Source organism: Sturnus vulgaris, chromosome 21, assembly GCF_052056855.1.
Source record: "Sturnus vulgaris isolate bStuVul1 chromosome 21, bStuVul1.hap1, whole genome shotgun sequence".
Classification (NCBI taxonomy): Eukaryota; Metazoa; Chordata; class Aves; order Passeriformes; family Sturnidae; genus Sturnus; species Sturnus vulgaris.
This window is the reverse complement of record NC_142263.1, coordinates 1,527,289-1,543,578: the sequence shown is the minus strand read 5'-3', so window position 1 is coordinate 1,543,578 and position 16,290 is coordinate 1,527,289. Positions and strand designations below refer to the sequence as shown.

The following is a 16,290-nucleotide window of genomic DNA, read 5'->3' as shown; positions in this document are numbered from 1 at the left end:
GCCTCCGCTGTGCCCTCGGAGGTCCGGTGGCCCCGGGCCCGCCGCCCCCTCCCCAGCGGTGTGGCCCCGCCAGAGCGTCCCGGTCCCTCCGCACCGCATCCCGGTCCCTCCGCACCGCATCCCGGTCCCTCCGCTCCGCATCCCGGTCCCACAGCTCGGCATCCCGGTCCCGCCGCTCCGCTCCTCCCGGGACAAGCGGGGCTCTCCTCCACTCCGCGCCCTCGGGCCGTGGGGAACCCGCGCTGCAGCGGGATCTCGTTTGTCGCCGGTCCCCGGTCTAGATCCGGGTCTGTCTAACGGATCCGTGACCCCGCGGGGGTCCCAGACCCCACGGAGCGGCCGCGTCCCCTCGTACCCACCGTGCCCAGTCCGTGCTCCCTCACACCTACCGCTGCACCGCGCTGGGGCGCCGGGCCGGCCGTCGGCGGGCGGTGTGCCGGGCAGAGTATCTGTCGGTAGGTCTGTCGGTGTGTCGGTCGGTCTGTCAGGCGACCTGTCTGTCGGCGTGCTGGCCGGTCAGTCGGTGTGTCAGTCTGTCGGTCTGCCTGTCGGTGTGCCGGTCAAGTGTGTCGGTCGGTGCGTCAGTTGGTGTGCCTGTCTATCTGTCTGTCGGTGTGCCGGTCGGTCGGTGTGTCTGTCGGTGTGTCTGTCTATCGGTCGATGTGCCTTATCGGTCTGTCAGTCTGTCTGTCAGTGTGCCGGCCGGTCTGTTTGTCGATGTGCAGGCCGACCGGTCAGTCAGTCGGTCTGTCTGTCGGTTAATCGGTCTGTTTGTCTGTCTGTCGGTGTGCCGGCCGCTCTCTCGGTCGCTCGGCGGCCCGGCGGGCGGAGGCAGCGGCGTTGCCCCGGCTGCTCTATAAAGGGGCGCGGACGCCCCGTCCGGCGGCGGCGCGGCGGGCGCGGGGGGGCGGCGTTGGCGGCGGCGATTGGCGGCGGCGGCCGGTGACGTGGGCGCGCGGTGCATAAGGCTCCGGTGGCGGCGGCGCCGGGACCATGCAGAGCCCCCAAGCGCGGCCGGACGGCGGGGCCGCCCCTCTGCCCCGCGCCCTCCGCCCGGCCCGGCCCGCCCCGGGCCCCGCGCTCCGCCGCCGCCGCCGCCGCCGCCGCCGGGCCATGCCACGCCGCGCCCGCTCGCCGTGGGACACGGGCGGCCGCCGCGGGTAGCGATGCGCGGGGGTAGGTAGGACGGACTGACGGACGGATAGACGGACAGAGCCGGGCGCGACGGTGCCGCCGAGACGTCGAGAGAGAGAGAGAGAGAGAGAGAAAGAGAAGGAGAGCGAGCGGCGGAGCAGCGAGGAGCGGCGGAGCGTGTCCCCGTCCCCGCGTGTCCCCATCCCCGCAGCAGGACGCGCAGGGCGATGTCGCCGCGGCAGCAGCCACAGCCCGTCTGACCGCCACCGCCTCTCCATGTCCCGGCTCGTTATTTATTATTATTATTATTGTTATTATATTTTTTCCTCCTTTGATTTCTCATTGGGAAAAGCACTTTGACTCCTGACTGCTCTACCTCAGACCTTAGAAAAACTCATCACGCTCGCTTTTTTGGCGGTTTTGTTTTGAATTTTTTTAATTTTTATTTTTCTGAGCGCCGATCTTTATAGCCGTTATTATTTTATTGTTACTATTATTATTACTATTACTATTATTATTATTATTATTATTATTATCCGTGTGGTTGGTAGCGGCCGGGATCCTGCGGCTGTGTCGAAGCGCTGGGGAGCGGGGGCTTCTCCTCTGTACCCCTCCTAGGACACTCGAACGAAGATTTTTCTTCTTCCTCCCTTTCTTTTTCTCCTCCTTCACTTCTCCAAGGCTTTTAAAACATACACAAAAACAAAGAAAAAAAGAGAGAGAGAGAAAAAAAACAAAACAAAAAACAAACCTTCGCCGGTGTTGTCGTCTTTCTGAAAAAAAAAAAGAAAAGAAAAATAGAAAAAAAAAAGAATTGTTGTTTTTATTTTTTTTTCCTTGATACCTGGGAAACCGCTGCCCCCCTCAGAACTAACCAAAGACAATGGTTCACTGTGCAGGCTGCAAAAGGCCGATCTTGGACCGGTTTTTGTTGAATGTACTGGACAGGGCTTGGCATGTGAAGTGTGTTCAGTGCTGTGAATGTAAATGCAATTTGACAGAGAAATGCTTTTCGCGAGAAGGCAAGCTTTACTGCAAAAACGACTTCTTTCGGTGAGTACCGGCCTCCGCCTGCCCCCGCCGCTCCTCTCCATTCGTTCTTCACCTCTATTTTTCCCCCCTGATTTTTGTTGTTTTACCCCATTGTCAGCGGGACCCACAAGCGCCTTTTCCCTCTCCGTGACACCGAACATCTCAAACCGGGGCTGTTTCCCGGTGATCTCTGGGGAGGGACGGCCGGGGGTCGGGCCCGGGGCCGGGCCCGTCGGTGCCGCCGCTCTCCCCGTCCCCCGGCCGAGCTCGAGTTGCCCAAAGTTCTCACCAAACTATCGACCGGCGGGGCGGGGGAACACGGGCACCGTGCGGGCCCGGTGCAGCGGAGCGGGGCTGACCCCGCCGGGGCTCTCGGGGGCCGTGAGCGCGGCGCTGCCCGGGTCGGAGCCCGGCGTTGTTCCCGGTGCCGCCGGGGCCGGAGTCCGGCGTTGTTCCCAGACCGGAGCCCGGCGCTGTTCCCGGATCGGAGCCCGGCATTATTCCCGGGCCAGATCCCTGCGCTGTTCCCGGTGCCGCCCGGACCGGAGCCCGGCGTTGTTCCCGGGCCGGATTCCGGCTCCGTTCCCGGTGCCGCCCGGCGGGGAAGGCCCGGTGCGGGCGCTCTGCGGGCCCGGCGCATCCCATCCACCGGAGCCAGGCCGGCCCGAGGGCAGTGACCGGTGCATGGATGGATGGATGGATGGAAGGATAGATGGATGGAAAGGGAGGCGGGGACCGATGCTCGGTCGCCGCCGCTCTCCCCGCGCATCCCGGCCCGCTGCGGAGCAGGCATCACTCCCGGGCTCGGAGCGGCCGCCGGTGCCGCTGCCCCGCCGGGCCCCGCCGCTGCACACGGGCGATAAGGGCACAGACAGGCTCGGGGCCGGGGTGGCCACCGAGCCCCCGGCGCACACCGGCATGGCCCGGCCCGGCCCGGCGGAGCGCGGCCCCGAGCCCCGCCGCCGCTTCTCCCTGGGCACGGGGACCGGCACTGCTCCGAGCTCCACCGCTTCTCCCCGGAATGGGCCCGGTCCTGCTCCAGTCCCGGTTCCCAGAGCACCGCGGGCCTGAGCGGGGCACGGGAGGCCTCCGGTTCCGGTCCGGTCCCCCGGCTCCCCGCGCCGGCCTTGCCCGCACGGGCGGCTCCTCCGGCCGGACGCCACCGAGGCCGGTACCGACACACGGAACGTGTAGAATTCCTGCGAGCAGAGCATCCTTAACTCGGGTGTCGGGGCGCGGGGACACCCGGGCAGCGATCCCGCTGCCCAGGCTGGCTTTGATTTTTATTTTTTAAAGCTATAATATCGCGAAGAGAGAGCGCTCTGCAGGGATGCCGTATTTGGCTCAATCCCGTTTTGCGTGGCCGAGCAGGGTGTGCGGAGGCCGCGGCTCGGGGCCCGCTGTCCCCGGCGCTGCTGACGCTGCCCGGTCTCTCTCCGCAGGTGTTTCGGGACCAAGTGCGCGGGCTGTGCCCAGGGCATCTCCCCCAGCGACCTGGTCCGCAGGGCGCGGAGCAAAGTGTTCCACTTGAACTGTTTTACGTGTATGATGTGTAACAAGCAACTCTCCACCGGCGAGGAGCTTTACATCATAGACGAGAACAAGTTTGTCTGCAAAGAAGATTACCTAAATAACAGCAATACTGCCAAAGAAAACAGCCTGCATTCAGGTGAGGGAGCGCGGCCGGGGCGATGAGGGCGGGGATCGGCTGCTCCTTAGGGTGAGATGCTCCTCTCCTTCCTTCTCTTCTTTCTCCTGTCTTCTCCTATCTCTCCTTTCTCCTCTCTCTTCTCCCATCCCCTTTTTTCCCTCTCCTTCTTGTCTTCTTTTTTTTTTTTTTTTTCCTTCTCCCCTTTTTCCTCTCCTTTCTTTCTCCTCTCCCCCGCTCCTACCGCGGCCCGTCCCTCTCGGTCGGTATTTCCTGCCCGGCTGAGCGTGACCCGGGTTTGTTCTCCCCCAGCCACCACCGGCAGTGACCCCAGCCTGTCCCCCGACTCTCAAGACCCCTCCCAGGACGACGCCAAGGACTCGGAAAGCGCCAACGTGTCCGACAAGGAGACGGGGAGCAACGAAAACGACGACCAGAACCTGGGGGCCAAACGGCGGGGACCCCGCACCACCATCAAAGCCAAACAGCTAGAGACTCTGAAAGCCGCCTTCGCGGCCACCCCAAAACCCACCCGGCACATCAGGGAGCAGCTGGCACAGGAGACCGGCCTCAACATGCGGGTCATCCAGGTACCGCCGCCTGCGGGCACCGGGCACGGCTCCGGGGGATGCGGGGGCGAGGAGGGGCCGGTGCCTGGCACGCTCCGCACTGCGGGGCCCGGGGAAGCCCCGCTGGTCTTTGAAATCGTTATTGCCGAGGCTTCCCGGTGCCTCCCGGTGCTTCCCGGTTCCCCAGCCCCGGCCAGTCGGCGGGGACAGAGCCGCGGGTTTACTCGCAAAAGTCCTAAAGAAGCTGCAAAGAGTGTCGAAATTAATAACCAGAAATGCGAGGGGTTAATGGGTAAATAAGAATGACAACGCGCTGGAATTATTAAAAGGTTTATAAACCCGCAGCGCTGGGGTAATGGGGGGTTAAAGGACCATTAAAGACGAGGTTAGATTGGAGAGGCTCAGTGTGAGGGTAATTAGCAGTAATCTTGTCAGGGTAATAAGAATTAACTCAATCATTCTTGACCTGCAGTCGGTGGGGAGCGGGGCCGCCGTCACGCGTGGGTTCGGCCGCGCTTGGAGCGCGGCTCGGGGCGCACCGGCCAAGAGAGACCGGGAAAGGGGAAAAGCTTTTGGGATGGGGATGGAGACGGGGATGGAAGGAGCGGCGGGACCCGCGGCTCCCGTGACCAGAGCCTCTCCCGCCGCCCTGGCAGGTGTGGTTCCAGAACCGGCGCTCCAAGGAGCGGCGGATGAAGCAGCTGAGCGCGCTGGGCGCCCGGCGACACGCGTTCTTCCGCAGCCCGCGCAGGATGCGGCCGCTCGTGGACCGGCTGGAGCCCGGCGAGCTCATCCCCAACGGGCCCTTCTCCTTCTACGGAGGTGGGTACGGCTGTCCCCGCGCTGCCTCTCTCCGTGCCGGGATGCGGGACCGCTCCTGGCTCGGTTCCGGGGCCGTCCCACCCGGTTCCCCGCCGCGCATCGCGGGATTCCCCGCACCCATGGGGGGATCCCGGCGTTCTCCCGGTGTTCTCTCGGTGTTTTCGGGAGCTCTGCGTTGTGTCGATGTCCCCGCTGCTCTGCAGGAACGGGGTCCCGGGGCTGCCAGAGCTCGGCCAGCTCGGTCACACGTTTCCCCTCGGGTTTGTGGGTGACACCCCAAGCGCGCCCGTGTCGGCCCCACTCGGTCCCTGCCCTCCTGTTACCTTCCCTCTGTCTCTCTTTGTCCGCCAGATTATCAGAGCGAGTATTACGGCCCTGGAAGCAATTACGATTTCTTCCCGCAAGGACCGCCTTCGTCCCAAGCTCAGACCCCCGTGGATCTCCCGTTCGTGCCCTCCTCGGGGCCGTCAGGGACCCCGCTGGGGGCCATGGACCACCCCCTGCCCGGACATCACCCCTCGAGTGAGGCTCAGCGCTTCACCGACATCATGTCGCACCCCCCGGGAGACTCGCCCAGCCCCGAACCCAACCTGCCCGGGTCCTTGCACTCCATGTCCGCAGAAGTTTTTGGCCCCAGCCCCCCATTTTCGTCGATATCCGTCAACGGTGGTGCTAACTACGGCAATCACTTGTCCCACCCTCCAGAGATGAACGAAGCAGCTGTGTGGTAGCTTTAAAACAAACTGGGTCTAAGTAAGTGATGATCATCTAGTCTGCTTATTGTTATGGTGTACAGAAATGAATTCATATAACATCTCTCCCGCCCTAAGACAATTTTACCTTGGGAACGAACTGAATCCAATCGCTCCAAGGCAAGCTTTGCTCTAGACCAGGACAATCTCCATGTTATGGTTGTATCAAACAAGCGAGGGGACTTTTTTGTACCATTGACAAAGAAACTGGGGAAGCTGTACAGTAAAAGTGCTGCCATTCCGTAGGATGGCGTAAGTTTGATTACCCTGTTGGATGTCATCCTAAGAGCCACAATCCTTAGAAACTTCTCGTTTAAAAAAAAAAAAAAAAAAATTTAAAAAATAATTGAATGAAGGAGAGGTCAAAGAAAAGGGGAAAAAAAAAGCTTCAAGAACTCTCTATAGCGTTCCTGGTTAAGGATGGTTCTGGCATTATGAATCTGTTTGTTCATTTTTGTCTCTCAGAAAGTTCGACAACAAGAAACTCTTTTTAGCTTCAGCCATTTCAGCCTGCTGACGATCAGGTGGGACAACTTTTCCTTTTTCCTTTCTTTTTTTTCTTTTCTCTTTTGTTTCGGTTGTTTTGGTTTGTTTTTTGTTTTTTGTTTTTTTTTTTTCCTTTCCGAAAATAGCAAATACTAAATGTTAAGCCCTCAGCACCAACTCTTCTACCTTCACAAAGCTACACGTACAAAACCTCCTCATCATAGCAAAGGTCACCACCCAGACCTCTAACGAAAATGACTTGAAAAAAACAAACAAACAAACAAAAAGTATTCTACCTTCACAGAGAGAGAAAAGCTAAACAAAAAGACTCTATTGAACTAAAAACAGTCAACTGTTTACGTCTAATGTTAAATTCAGGAGCTCAATGTTTTACTAATAAATCCTGTTTTAGAAAAACCTCTTGTTCAAAAGCAAAAGATTTTGAGCAGCCAACCAAAATAGTTCATTTTCTTTTCTGTAGATGTTCTAACAGATTGCAGGGCTTGTGGTTCACTGTGCTAGTTTGTAAAAGGTGTTGTTTACAGAAGGCAAAGAAAAAAAAAAAACCCACAAAACCCAGACAGTTGCCAAATAAAGTAAATATATAGCACAAATACTGTAAGGTGCTTTGCACCAGCAACCCGAGAAGGTGTTTAAAAAGTGTTACAAGGTTAAAAAGAAAAAAAAAAAAAAAGACAAACAAACATCTTTGCTAATTTTTAGTCCTGTTGAACATTCATGGAATTGTTAATATGACTTATATAGACCCACACAGGTTTTATTTTTGTGTCTTTAAAATAAAAGTCCAAAATATTTAAATTTTATGGTCAAATATGCAGTCAACAGCTGCTACTTTTTTCTTTATATATTAAATTTCTCATATGTCTTTTATTGTTCTAATGAACCTAAGCTTGTGTGACCTCCAGTGCATATTAGACCATTCACTGTATGAAAGAAAACATGTTGGATAAAATTTGTGCGTTTTTAATAAAATTAGAAAATCTGATGTTTAGATAACTTGTGTTTCATTTGATGTTTTAAAGTAATTTTTGGAAATTGATTCTCTTGAGTAAAATGATCCACTCTGCTGCTGATCCTGGCAGCTCTTTGGCTCTGGTGGAAATCTAAGCCCTGGTGTCGATGCAGACAGCGGCCAGAGGCAGCTCCAGCTTTTCCTTCCCTCTCCAGACTCAGTTGTTGAAGTCCAAATACCCTGTTCCACTGCATTTTAGATTTTAAAATTCAGAAATAATCCAATTATTCAATATCTTCAGTTATTCGTGTTCTATGCTAAGAGAGAACATTCGAAATGCTGATTTTATGCATAAACAAAACCGTGTTGTAAATGTAAAATGCTTGCAAAGGTACAGTTTGCAATTGATCCAGTTTTAGTTAATTCTCCAAAGGTAATTTTATTTTTTTTCTCTCTCTCCTAATTGGATGGTTTGGACACAGCATAACCTCAATGTCCTGAAAGTAATTTTAATCCTTTTTTCTTAGATGAGGCAGAGTCAGTGCTTTGACGGCGTTTGGTCGTTCTGAACTTCTCTGAAGGGCAGTGGGGGAGAATATTTTGCTTTGCTCTCGATACAGCCTCATTCTCTTGGAGAAAAATGAAACAAAAAACAAACCCTGGAGCCCAGATTTCCCATTTTAACTCTCAAGCGTGGCAGATCCCTGAATATTCAGTTCTTCAAAAGCAAAAGTGCCGCTGGTGCCGAGAGGACTTTGAGCTGTGCTGGGGACAAAGAGTCGGGCTGGGCTCTGCAGAGCCTCTGGTTTGAAAGTTCCACCTGCTGGGCTCACGGAGAGGGATGAGCTGGGATTGCTTCTCCTCCTTCCTCACCACTCACCGGGGCTTGGGCTGGCTTCTCTTTGATTGCATGTAGACACAGAATTTTGTGCTAAACCCCAGACGTTCCCCATTCCCAGCGATTCTATTCTTCCTCTCTTTGGACTGGGGGTGGGAAAAGAACCAACTCCGAATGCTTTCGAGTTTCTAGTTTGTGTTTTTTTCAATGGCGATTTTTGGTTTTGTTCACTACCTAATTTATATGCCCAGCAGAGGGGCCACATAGATGAAGCAATAGTTCACTTTAAATACAAAATGTCTTATATAATATCAATATAAAGATAAAAATCTATCTGCAAGGGATCTCTTAGTGTTTCTAAAAAAAATAATTCATGCTTTATTAAATACAGGGGAGACTTCTTAAACTCCTGGACTCCGTGTCTAACTCATTTGTTTGTCTTTTGTGCTATTGCCGTGTTTTGTTGCTCTGGTTTGCATTTACATAAGTGGAGGAATGGGTGATTTATTTATTCCAAACTTCTACTTATCTGGGAAAGATAAATACTGCTGTTTGTGCTGCTGGGCTGGGCTGCTGCTTTATTGTTGAATCAATGATTTTAAATGAGGATTTCGTCAAATATGTTTGTTTTGTAGGAAATTTTGAGATCTTTCTTTCTTTCTGTCCTTTTACAGTTTATTCTATGTTCATTTAGGCAGTGACATGGCTCTGTTTAGGCCAGTGTTAGGCTTGCTTTAGGTCAGTTTAGGTTGTAAAAAGGAGAATTTGTCTTTTTGTAACCCTCCCATGGCTTCCTTGGGGGTTTTGCTGGGTTTGGGGGAGCCCAGGAGCCGTTCCCATGGCCGAGGCCGAGCCCAGCCCCGTGGAGATTGGAATTCTGCGCTGCTCAGAGCGAGCTCGGTGCGTCTGAAGCCCCTAATCCAGCAACAATTGCACAGTCAAAACTCCTTTTGAAAGCATTGTCACGTTGGGTTCTTGTAAGTCCTTGTTTACAAGAGCATTTCCATCGACTCCGGCAGCGCTCCCGGGGAGGGAGGGAGGGAGGGATGGGTGGATGGATGGAAGGAGGGATGGATGGAGGGATGGATGGGTGGATGGATGGAGGGATGGATATATAGATGGAGAGATGGAGGGATGGATGGATGGATGGATGGATGGATGGATGGATGGATGATGGAAGGATGGATGGATGGCTGTGGGAGAAGGTTCTGGAGGGATCCCGGGATCCTGTGCTGTCTCTGCCGTGCAGTGCCCGGCTCTGTGTCCGTGCAAGGCCTCCCCACGAGCCTGTTGGGAAGTAACTGCTCTCTTTTGGTCTCTCCTGCTGCCATTAACGTGACCTCAGGGCCGTGTCCCAGCCGAGGGGACCCGGGGGACGCTGCCCCTGCCCTGCCTGGCTGCTCACCCAGCTTGGGATGGCCGGGGAAGCTCGGCCGTGGCAGGGGCCGGGCTGAAGATCTGTGCACAGCCACGTGTCAGAGCTGCTGCAGTCCCCAGGAAAAGGGTTCCAGGCACATCCTGTGAGTACTGTCCGTGGCAAGGGCATTTTTGCAGGTTGATCAAAGTCTGTAAAATGTAACGAGTTTCCAGCAGCCAAACCTCTGCTTTTGACCCAAATGTTCCCACCAAAGCTCTTCTCTGCCCATTCCCTCCCTCCCCAGGCCCTGCTGGGATCTGTTTGCTTGGGGATGGAAAGGGATTTGGGAACATCTGTATGCCAGGAGTAAGGATGTGCTTAAATGGTGATTTGTAGACAGTTGATCTGTAATATTTTAATGCCCGTACCTGGGTGCTGAGCAATGGGTACAGGATACAAATTGATAAATACATATAATATTAAAATATCAGTGGTAATTGACATACTTTTGCGACCCTGAGAAGTGGCAGATATTTCAGTGTCCTCTCAGGAATTGTCTGGATTTTTATTTTGAATAACTGTGTGGTCTTTAAACTTTGCATGTTCTTACAATATGAAATTGAAGCATTTGCAATCTCCCTTTTTGTTCGTACCCCTAACAGATAAATTCACATCTACTAAGTTTAAACAATTGATACAAATCCTTCTATGCTGCTGAGCTGGGAACAAGGAATTGTGATGCTGAAGCAGGTTTTGGAAGGTCCTTTCTTTGTCTCTGCCATGGCACTGGGGTGCTCAGCATTCCTCATGCTAACAAAACACTCAGGAAGTTATAAATGAAATTAGTGGGCCCATTAAAATATATTTTGATGATAAATCTGGGATTTGTTTATTTGTGGATCGTACTCGTGGTGGTTTTACAGGGCATGGGCTCATGGTTGGAAAGCAGAGTTTGGTGTGGCTGGAGAGTTGTTCACTCATTAAATGCAGAATTGTAACACAGGAATTGGAGAGGAAATGTGGCCTTGTGCTGAGGTGGCCTCCAAATTTCTAAATCCGTGTCCCTGGGGTTGCTGGAACAGTGGTGGTGTTTTGGGGGCGCTTTCAGGGTGTCCCTGCAGGGCTGTTCCCGTTGGCACACGGGATCACAGTCGTTGGTTTTTTTTGTTGGCATCTCGTGGTTTTGTTGTGGGAGCAGCCCTTGGGACAAGGGGGTGGCTGGGCTCTCCTACAGCTTCTGCTCCAGGATGTCACCAAATTCAGGGACAGCTCTGCCTCGGTGCCATTCGGGCACTGCTCACAGTTTGGAAATTGTAAGAACTGGGGAGGTTTTTGCTGTTTGGTTTTATTCCAAGCTCCCTTCCTGAGGAATCTGCCCCTGCTCAGAGGCTGCTGGGGTCCCAGTGGCTTGGGAGGAAATCCTTGGCTCTGCTCACCTGGGAGCCCAGGTCTGCAGGGTCCCTGGACAGTGTGAGAATTGGGACACAGCACAGGCTGGAACCTGGGCTGGAAAATCCCCCAGCCCCAGAGTGAGAGGAATTCCCAGGGGCTGTGGGGAATTTCTGGGAGTGAAGCCCGTGGGAGAGGCTCACACACTTCCCTTGTGCCTGCCTGTGTGCTGGCATGGCTGTGCACAGGACAGCACACGTGTGCTTTGCTTGAAAATCAGACATTTTGCTCCTTCTAAAACCAGTTTTTGTCTAGTTTTTAAATTGCCTTTGGGTGGCCTTTAAAATTCTTATCTGCTGGAAGCGTCTTTGGGCTGTGCATCTCTTCAGACACACTCTGTTCCTTCTATTTTTCAATGTAGGAACTATTAAGGGTTGATAAAATCTTTAAAACAATTGTGTTTTTTGAATGAGGGATGGGTTAGGAATAGCAGAAGTACTCAAGTAAATAAAAGCACAGAAGAAAAATACTAATAAATATTTATAAGGAGAGTTTTTTATGTACATAATTTAAATTTTATGTAATTTGTTTTAGTGGATGGGGTTTGCTTGTGTTCTTTTCTTCTTCTCCCCAGTTTTATTCACTTCTTTTTTTCTCTCCTTTTCATGGATAAATTATGTTGCTGGTTTAAAAAGGAAATTTTAACTGAAGTAGCACGACTGAAATGATAAAGGTCAGTTTGGAAAAGGACATTTGCTCACCCAAGCATTGGCAAGACCAGCCCCGGCTCGTGGCTATTTTTGGCCAGCACGAGGCCCTCTGTATATGGGTCAAATTTTGCTGTTGATGAAGTAACTCAATTAAATTCAGCACAGGCGACTCCAGGGTGGGTAATTCCCGTGGTTCTGGGCCTGCCAAAGCTTCTGTCTCATCTGACAATTCCCCAAAAGCTGAGTTGCTCCACGGGTACGGCAGCAAGAGACGCTGAGTGGGAGAAATCAGAGCCCTTTTTATAGCCCAGCACGTTCCCTTGTTTGTCTGCTCTGTGCTCAGGGTGTTATTCCCATTTTAGCAAGCAGGCACGTGAATGAAACAGTAAAATTAAGAGGGAAAATGGCAAAGAAATTATGTCAGTGAGGTTGATGGAGTTTCTAAACAGGCCAAGGGTTTCTCTGAGCCGACTGTGAGGCATGAAAAGCATTTCATGAGCATCTTAAATGAAAATGTATCGATAGAGTTTTTGTACAAATATTCCCCTGCTCTATTCTGAGTCCCAGGCACGGCAGCGTGGTTGGAGGGCATGTGAACCAGAAATTAAAACCCAGCCCTGGAGTCTGATTTAATTACCCTGCTAAGTGAAAGGCAGAGGAGAGAGAATAAACAGCGGCCAAGGCGACTCTGTGGGTGAAATATTTTAACAATTCCCGACTTTCATAGGCTGCAGTCGCTGTTTGATGTGGCTTTGCATTGACTGCATCTCCTCCTGAAAAATTGTGAATTAACAGGTCCTGTGGCTGTGGGAGCCAGGTTGGGGTGACCCAGCGGTGTGGGGTGCCCCACACCTGAGCACTCTTTTTGTTCTGCACGGGTGTGAGTGATGGCTGTGGCACAGCAGAGGAACAGGAGGGCTCTGCCAGGACCCCTGAGTTTACAGCAGCGTGGATGTGGATTTGAATGCATTGCTGGGTTTGGGATTTATATGGAGCAATTGTCCCATTAGTCTCAGTGGGTGAAATCCTGATCTCGGTGGCCTGAGTATCAAAAACGCTGTGACTTCAAGGAGCTCATTTTTTACTCCAAAGGACTAATGCAACTCACTTGTATTTTTTATTAATTCTACTGGGTCTATTTTATTTAACCATCACTAAAAGCCTCTCTCCCTTCATTAACAGGGCAATTCATTATTTGTGAGGGTAGAGAACATCCCTTTTTCACTCGAAGAGTGCAGAGGTTTGAAAATACAATTATGCAGGGGAGTCTTGGCACTTAGTTCTTTGGCTGTGTGAGAGGTTAGTTACTCAGAAGTAACTGCAAAGGTAAACACTGGTTCCTGCTACTCAATTTTCCACAGATTTGTTTCTCCAGGCTCCTCCCTTTGTTTATGGTGGCTTCTCCGAACAAAATACCAACAAACTCAAAGAGGGGGAAAAAAAAAAAAAGGAAAACCTAGAAGCAAAGCCAGGAAAGATACACCGTGCATGTCTCCTGGTTTATAAGTTTCCTGTTTTTTTAAACCATGTCTTAGTAAATAAACAAACAAATAAAGTAAATAATCAGTGTTTAATTTCTCATTGCTGGAGCAGGGGCAATCCCCCATCATTATGCAGAGCATTAGAGGCACCCATCCTGCCGTGATAAAATAAATACAAAACTGAGTTGTATTTTATGCTGTTGAGTATTTAAAGTTTTGGGGGGGGGGGTGCAGTGAAAATGTGCGTTTTCAGTAAATACTGGTTTTTATATAAATCGAGCTGTGTGATGCCATCAAGGTCCCCACTGCCAGCCGGGGGGACACAAGGGGAGTGCGATATTTGGGTTTTTCCAGCCGGCTCCCTCTCGGTGCCTGCCAGGTTTCTCCCCGGCTGGTGGCGATGGGAATTCCTGATATTCCTCTGCCCTCTGTAGGAGAAGCGCCCGCATGAGCCGTGCTGGGGATGGATCCGCCTGCATCCCGGCACTCTTCTCCCAGCTCAAATCACCTCCTGCTCGCTTTTCTGGCGTTTAAAAGCACCTCGGGGGCAGGGGAGACAAGAAGGGGATGAGGATCAAGTTCACAGGGGGCTGCTGGAACCTTCGCTGGGGAAATTCCAGCGCTGGTGTGGAAAAACCAAACGTGGAGCCCCCTGCTCATTGTGGGGTCTGAGCTCAGACCTACATCTGCAGCTCGGGTTGGAGAGGCTGAGCTGGAACCAAATCCGTGCCAGCCTCCACTACTGTTCCCCAATTCCAGGCAATTCCTCGAGTTTTGGGGCCACTTTAGAACCACAGAAAGGAGCCGGGAGAGGCTCAAAGGGCAAATCCAAGGAACCCGTCCCTGCTAATGCTCTCTGCAGGTCACATCTGCATCACTTGGCTGCTGCTCCCCGGCCAGAGTTTGACCTCAGGAGCCAAAATCCCTGAATTCCCTGTGGCTGGTGTACCTCTGGTGTAATTCAGGTGTAACTCAGGTGTAAGGGTCTATCTGTGTGCGAGGCCTGACCTGAGATCACAGCTTTGGGACCTCACTGCTGTGAGAGGGACTCCAGCAGAGGCCAGAATATTTAACACAGGACAGGAAAAGGATTAATTCAGTTCTGCACAGCTGGAGAGGCTGAGAAATCTCGGCGTTGATTTAAAGCAGTAGCTGTCATATTGTGCATTATTAATGGGACTTTGCTGCTGTGCTGCCGCTATCCCGTACCTGAGACCCCAATTCCCACAGGGACCGGGAATGCCCCGGTACGGACGGGGCTGAGGCAGCGGGCAGGGGGCCCGGGATTGGATTCCGGGTTCATTCCCGACTGGATCCCGGCTTCATTCCCGGTTGGATCCCGGGTTCATTTCCGGCTGTATCCTGGTTCATTCCCGGTTAGATCCCGAGCACATTCCCGGTCGGACCCTGGACTCATTCCCAGGCGAATCCCGGGTTCATTTACAGTGTGACCCCGGTTCATTCCCGACTGGATCCCGTGCTCCCTCCCGATGTGACCCAGGTTCATTCCCGGTTGGATCCCGAGATCATTCCCAGTGTGACCCGGGTTCATTCCCGATGTGACCCCGGTTTATTCCCGGTGTCCCCGGGTTCATTCCCGGTTGGATCCCGGCGGCACCGGGCTCTCCCCTCACGCAGGCCCCGCCCCGTTCCCTCACTCTGGCCCCGCCCCCCGGGGGCCGCCCCGGCGCTGGCCCCGCCCCCGCCCCGCCCTCCCGCACGCTCCCCCAAGATGGCGGCGCCCTTGGCGCTGCAGCTGCAGGAGCTGCTGGACCCCCGGCCCGCCCTGCGGGACCCCGAGGACGATGCGGAAGAAGGTGCGGGAGGACCGGGACAGGGGAGGGTTGGCACTGCGGCGGAGGGGACGGGAGAGGCCGGCAGGGGCGGCCCGGGCGCTGCCGGAGCGGCCGCACGTGGCGCCGCGGCGGCGTGAGGGGATCGGGCTCTGCCGTGCCCCCGGCCCGGGGGGATCTCGGGGCTGTGTCGGGGTTATCTCCGCTATCGAGTTCATCTCAGGGATCCTGTGGGATGGGGGATGCGCCCGGGATCGGGATTCTCTGGGGCTGGGGGCTCCTTCGGGATCTGGCCTGTGTTGGGCTTAGCCTGGTTCTTTTCTACAGGCTGTGTGAGAGAAGTGATGCCTTGTAAAAAACGTCTTAATGACCACCGAGGAGGTTACCGTGGTCAGCAGAGGAGTTTTCCCGTTTTAGTAACCATAATTTTATTCCAGACTTGGCAGAACCCCAGACTGGTTTGGGTTGGGAGGGATCTCAGAGCCCACCCAGTGCCACCCCTGCCATGGGCAGGGACAACTTCCACTGTCCCAGGCTGCTCCAAATCCATCCAGCCTGGCCTTGGGCACTGCCAGGGATCCAGGGGCAGCCACAGCTGCTCTGGGGAGAGCTTCATCCTGTGCTGGTGCCAGGACTGAGGATTCCAGGAGATCGCTGGAAGGCTCTGCCTCTGCCCTTCCTTGTTGCCCAGCATTTTGTCATCCCCTGCTGGCTGGAAGAACTGTACTAAGAGCACATTTTGTTGCTTTGGTTATGAGCAGGGGACTTTTTAGCCCCCTTTTGCCTTTAACAAACACTCCAAGTGAGGCATCAACATTTCCAAACACACATTAAGAGCACTCAGCGATTATTTGAGTCTCAGAGCTAACCCTGTAATTCGGCACAGGGTGCCTTGCACATGAATGAAAGCAGGGAGGGAGGTTGCTGGGATTTGTTCTCTGGGCTGGACTGCTCTGCTCTGTGTCCTGGAGAAGATGGGGAAGAAGGAGGGCAATAACCACAGTGAATTTTTGTGTTTGTGTGGCTTGTGTATGTAGCAAGTGGCTGAAGTGCATCTGAATTGGAGTTTTCCTCTTTTAATCTGCAAGCATGAAGTGAGGGAAGGCATTGCAGCTTTGCAGAGTCCTCCTCCACACGAAGGGCTGAACTTCCCAGAGACCCTCCTGCATCCTTGGGAGGGCCTGGATATGCTTAGTTCGTGTTCTGCTTCCTGCAGGAACCTTTCCCCCTTCCAGGAAATTATTTGTGAGCCTTCCCTGTGCATTTCAAAGTTCCTGTTACCCTCTGTAGTGCATGTCATGAGGAG

At 53.3% G+C, this 16,290-nt stretch overlaps 2 protein-coding genes across 3 annotated transcripts in view; both read left to right on the top strand.

The window, feature by feature from the left end:
* The first annotated feature begins 1,173 nt into the window (after positions 1 to 1,173).
* Positions 1,174 to 7,449, top strand: LHX1 (LIM homeobox 1). The gene is made up of 5 exons (XM_014881113.2): positions 1,174 to 2,187; positions 3,609 to 3,835; positions 4,127 to 4,404; positions 5,040 to 5,205; positions 5,557 to 7,449. The coding sequence occupies exons 1-5, from the start codon at positions 2,018 to 2,020 to the stop codon at positions 5,934 to 5,936; spliced, it is 1,221 nt and encodes a 406-aa protein (XP_014736599.1). The 5' UTR covers positions 1,174 to 2,017; the 3' UTR covers positions 5,937 to 7,449.
* Positions 7,450 to 14,904: 7,455 nt separating this feature from the next.
* AATF (apoptosis antagonizing transcription factor) overlaps positions 14,905 to 16,290 on the top strand; it is a 36,237-nt gene continuing 34,851 nt past the window's right edge. For both annotated transcript variants that reach the window (XM_014881129.2, XM_088176847.1), the window contains exon 1: positions 14,905 to 15,008. In XM_014881129.2, the coding sequence (XP_014736615.2) occupies positions 14,924 to 15,008 (85 nt within the window). In that variant the 5' untranslated portion in view covers positions 14,905 to 14,923. The remainder of the gene's footprint in view (positions 15,009 to 16,290) is intronic.